Source organism: Triticum urartu, chromosome 3A (genome assembly GCF_056163025.1).
Source record: "Triticum urartu cultivar PI428250 chromosome 3A, HENAU_Tu73, whole genome shotgun sequence".
In the NCBI taxonomy this organism is placed as follows: Eukaryota; Viridiplantae; Streptophyta; class Magnoliopsida; order Poales; family Poaceae; genus Triticum; species Triticum urartu.
The window spans coordinates 342,911,107-342,916,448 of record NC_141875.1 but is presented as its reverse complement, the minus strand read 5'-3'; the positions used below and the strand labels follow the sequence as shown (position 1 = coordinate 342,916,448).

Here is a 5,342-nt window from a genome sequence, read left to right as displayed (position 1 = left end):
GCTGCCAACGCTCAACCAGGAAAGGGCGCCGACAAGGGACACCATTTGGGGCCAGTTAGGTGGAGCTCACGACTGAAGAATCCATAGTGGTTATGCTGCTGCGTCAACTGAAAAATAAGCTTGTACTGTCAGTTGTCTCGGTACACAAATCAGGAAACATATCAGAAACACTGTCGTTACCAAAACTTATTTAGCTTTATCATTGATTTCTCGATCAGTACTATAGTTAAGATATAATTTGTGATTTGTGCCCGCTGGACAAGTGAGATTATTATGTAAACCACTTGATTATCCTTTTGAATGCAGTCACAAATATATTTGAAAAAACTTATCTGGATTTATGTAACACCAACACTACTGTCGACCAGTAACTCAGCAAAAATATGTTAAGGAAAATTTAAACTCTTATAGTACATCAGTACTGATAATTCTCACTCGTCAGTACAAGGCAGAGTAACCAAACACACCCGTGAACACCTCGAAAACATCGTTTCAAGAACAAGCTATGTCAAAACTAGCTAGGTCTGGTTCTGCTAGTCCTAGTTCAGAAAGTCCATCAGTATATAAAAAAATTACCTCAAGCAAACAGAAAAAATTGAAAGTGCAAATATAATACACCTGTACTGATGAAAAACTAATTTATCTATAAAAATACTTTCAAATATTATGTTGATATAAATAATCCTTTGAAAAAAACAAAATTGTTTTAAAAAAGATTAGCATGACACACACAATCTGACTGGTATTCGGTAAGTTCAATTACACTCCAATTGCCAGTACAGGTACCCACAGTAGAGGAGTACAAACCTCCATCATCACCAACCCTAACATGTGCAAGTGGGATAAGTAGCTTATAAGTACAGCTTGACGAGACGGATCAGTGTGACGGTAAAATGCCATCATCACCGACCCTGAGACGACCAAGTGGGATAAGCAACTGATAAGTACAACTTGAAAAGACTACTCACTGCAACCAGATTAATACCCTAGCAAAGAAATTGGCTTGGACAGTTGGTTCTTCCAGGCCACTGCCCGCGCCACCCACAGGGAGGTTGCCACAAGGGACTGCAAACGGTGACCCCACGACCACTGCACCCATGTCCCCGATGAACCGCCTCCCACACATCCCCGTCCACGCATTGGAAATAACCCATTGTATTCCATCTGTGCCTCATTCCATTCTAAGAACCACCATTGTCGCTGCCATCTCCTCTGCAGACAAACCAGAAACTTCTCTCCCAAGCCCACAGAACCCGAAGGAGGGCAATGGCGGAGGAACCGTCCGCCAAGTGTAATCATGGTGAGACATCCGACCAGAGCAGCAACCTCGTGGACGTTCACGTCCCCGGCGAGAAGCGCGAGTACACCCGAACCCTCACAGGTGTTGAGCTCGACGGCAAGGAGACACTGGAGATCATCTGCACCAGCGAACCAGACAAGACTGACGAGATGATCAGCAGGCACTGGAGGAAGGCATGCGACATGTATCCTAGGTTCGTCGGTGTTGGTGTGCATTACACTAGGGAAGACGAACCTCCCCAGATGGCAGCAGTCCTGCAGTTGTACGTGGAGGAACTCTGCCTGGTGTACCACATCGCAGCGGCCACAAAATGGTGACCTATCCTACTCATTTGCCCTGTTTGGTTCATATGTTTAATTACTATTGTATCCTGAAAATTTCATCAAACTTGTTTCCCAACTAGATGTACTATTGTGGTTTGTGAAAGTGGATGCATTACTGCATTTTCTCAAGTAGATGCACTATAAATGTATTTTTGAACCTGATGCACTGGATTACTATTTGAAAAATCTTTTAGAAAATTAATTTCTAAAGTTGATGTACTAGCATAGTTTCTGATCTCGATCTAAGAGTGTAGTTTCTGTACTCAATGTATTAAAAAGATGTTTCTGAACTTGATGTAGTGAAGTAGTTTTTGAATTTGGTCTAATGTTATTTTCATAGGAAAAAAACTAAGAATGTGAAGCACTCGTATGTGTTGTCCTATTGAAAAAAAGAAAACTAAGGCCCCATTTGATAGCAAAGTATTTTCTAAGTATTTTGAGAATACTATAGTTTTTGAGATTACAATAGTTTTATTTACAATCTGGTATTTGGTTGCCCCTAAAAATTGTGCTTTTAATACTGTAGTATTTGGAAAACTGTAGTTTTTTCTCTGCATAAAAAAGAACCCCTAACCTCTTTTAAAAAACAGAGTTGCTGAGTGCTTAAATGCATCGGCCAAACAGCAAAATTTGCAGCGTTATGCGGCAACAGCCAAACAGGTTCTATGTATTGTGAATACTCGAAATTACTCTATTTGATAAAACTATGGTATCTCACACCTACATGCAAAATTACTGTAGTTTTTGATACTTTGGTTTATATAATACTTTGGTATCAAACATAGCCTAAACTAGTACTAAAGCAACACATACAACATTGACTCAAACTATGTATAATCCAAAAATAAAAATAACATGGTGTACTTGAATATAATTTCAGAACTTTGTTTACTAGTTTCTCAAGTACATTCATCCATTAATTATACTATATAAGCATCTACTTCATGCATTCATTGCTTGTAAAACAAAACAAAATGAAGAATTCAAACATCAAAGTAATGCTAATCTTCAAAATGTCTTTCCCCTTGCAGGCCCAAGCACCTCAACGAGATGCTGAAGCATGAGAATTTGATCACATTTATCGGTTTCAGCATTGAAGGAGACAAAGAGAAGCTGAAGATGTCTGGTTTGGAGATCAACCCCAACAAGTACATCAACATTCAGTGCAACTGGAGAGTTCCATACACTGGAAAAGAGTACGACTCCTTGACTGATGTTGCAGCCAGCATCATCCACCCATTCTACAAAGGCATGAAGAAAAATATCGACACGCAGCAAGACCACAAACTATGGGGGATCAGGATGCTGCCAGACAACCTCATCGAGTGTGCAGGAGTAGAAGCGTACGCCTCATACAAGTCATGGAAGATAATCAACAACATCAAAAATGGTTGGGAAATTTCAAAAGCGCATGAGGCTGATCCCTACTACCACTGCTCCTATGTGGGATGAAGATACATCAAAGCCTGCCTTCTATTTGCTTACGCTTGTGCTTGCCTTTTATCTTGTTGTTTCAAATTTGTAGTTTGCGCTTGTTGGGTTGAACCAGTCTGCTTACGTCATGTTTGTCATGGTTGGACAAGTTTACTTATGTCATCAAGTACACTGTTTTGCTTATCGCATTATATAAGTTTGGTAGCTTCGTATTTTGTTAAGCCATCATATCAAATTAAAAAGTAGCTTCTGAATGGAACTTTGCGGCCGCTCTTCCGTACTAGTTATGAAGCAAGTAATCACACAATGATGTTCCATGTGTAGTTTGGATTCAGTATTGTATGGAAAACATAACTGTAGGATCAAAAGTATGTGTAAAGGGGGGGGGGTGATTAGACTACTTTACCAAATAAAAATCTAGCCTTTTCCCAATTTTAGTTCTTGGCAGATTTTAGCAACTTAGCACAAACAAGTAATCAACCTACACATGCAATTCTAAGAGTATAGCAGCGGAATGTAAAACAATTGCATATGAAGGTAAAGGGAGGAGTTTGATGGAGCAAACGCAATGTTGACACGGAGATTTTTGGCGTGGTTCCGATAGGTGGTGCTATCATACATCCACGTTGATGGAGACTTCAACCCACGAAGGGTAATGGTTGCGTAAGTCCACGGAGGGCTCCACCCACGAAGGGTCCATGAAGAAGCAACCTTGTCTATCCCACCATGGCCATCGCCCACGAAGGACTTGCCTCACTAGGGTAGATCTTCACGAAGTAGGCGATCTCCTTGCCCTTACAAACTCCTTGGTTCAACTCCACAATCTTGTCGGAGGCTCCCAAGTGACACCTAGCCAATCGAGGAGACACCACTCTCCAAGAAGTAACAAATGGTGTGTTGATGATGAACTCCTTGCTCTTGTGCTTCGAATGATAGTCTCCCCAACACTCAACTCTCTCTCATAGGATTGGATTTGGTAGAAAGAAGATTTGAGTGGAAAGCAACTTAGGGAAGGCTAGAGATCAAGATTTATGTGGTTGGAATGGAATATCTTGACCTCAACACAAGTGTAGGTTTTCTCTCTCAGAAAATATGTACTGGAAGTGTAGGCATGTTCTGATGGCTCTCTCCTCTAATGAAGAGTGGGTGGAGAGGTATTTATAGCCTCCACACAAAATCTAACCGTTACACACAAATCACCAAACTTGGTGCGAACGAATCATGAAACTCGGTCAGACCGATTTAGTTCAAAATGTCAACGTTAGGATTCTCGTTGGAACCGACATGTCAACTCGGCGGGACAGATTTCGTTAGGGTTAGGGCATAACGTAATCTCGGTGAGACCGATTACACAAAACTCGGTGAGACCGATTTTGGTAATGGACTAACAGAGAGTTGGTCAGGAAAACTCGGTGGGACCGATTCGCTCATCTCGGTTGGACCGAAGTGTTACGAAAGGGAAACAGAGAGTTTACATTGCAATCTGGTGGGACCGATCGCTCATCTCGGTTTGACCGAAACGTTACGAAGGGAAACAGAGAGATTACAATCCCATCTCGGTGAGACCGAGATCCCTATCGGTGGGACCGAACTGATTAGGGTTTCTAGCAGTGGCTATGTCAACTGAACTCGGTGGAGCCGGATAGAAAGAATCGGTGGGGCCAAGTTTGACTTTTGGTGTGGGACATATGTGGATATGAGAAAGTAGTGGAGGGTGTTGCAGCATATCACTAAGCATTTTGAGCAAGCACCACATTAGGCAACACATCATCCCTTCATAATAGAATTGGCTTTTCCTATAGACTCAATGTGATCTTGGATCACTAAAATAGAAAATGTATAGTCTTATGCTTTGAGCGTGAGCCAATCTTTTATCCTTAGCATTTTGAAGGGTCCACTTTCTAATCCATGCCATGCCAACCATTGAGCTTTCCTGAAGTATTCATCTTGGAATAGCATTAGCTCAATGAGCTATATGTTGTTAGGAATTACCAAAACCACCCAGGGATAGTTGCGCTTTCAATCTCCCCCTTTTTGGTAATTTTCCTTTGACACGAGCTCTTGGAATGTACGAACAACACGAAACTTTGCACGAACCTTGCGAACCTGAGTATCTTTGATCCCACAAATTTTCAGATTTTTTAGCATTTTTTTGCTAGTTTTTTCAGGATGGTCAAAGCCCTTTGACCGGCTTTGACCTGCTTTGACCGGACGGTAACGGCACAGAAGGGTATTTCTGTAAGTGCACCTAACGGCGGAGGGGCAAATTTGAGCATGCTTTGAAA

General features: G+C 41.6%; 1 protein-coding gene across 1 annotated transcript; it reads left to right on the top strand.

Moving 5' to 3' along the window:
• The first annotated feature begins 1,266 nt into the window (after positions 1–1,266).
• On the top strand, positions 1,267–3,075 carry LOC147979658 (uncharacterized). The gene is made up of 2 exons (XM_087515294.1): positions 1,267–1,613; positions 2,655–3,075. The coding sequence occupies exons 1-2, from the start codon at positions 1,267–1,269 to the stop codon at positions 3,073–3,075; spliced, it is 768 nt and encodes a 255-aa protein (XP_087371420.1).
• Positions 3,076–5,342: the final 2,267 nt, after the last annotated feature.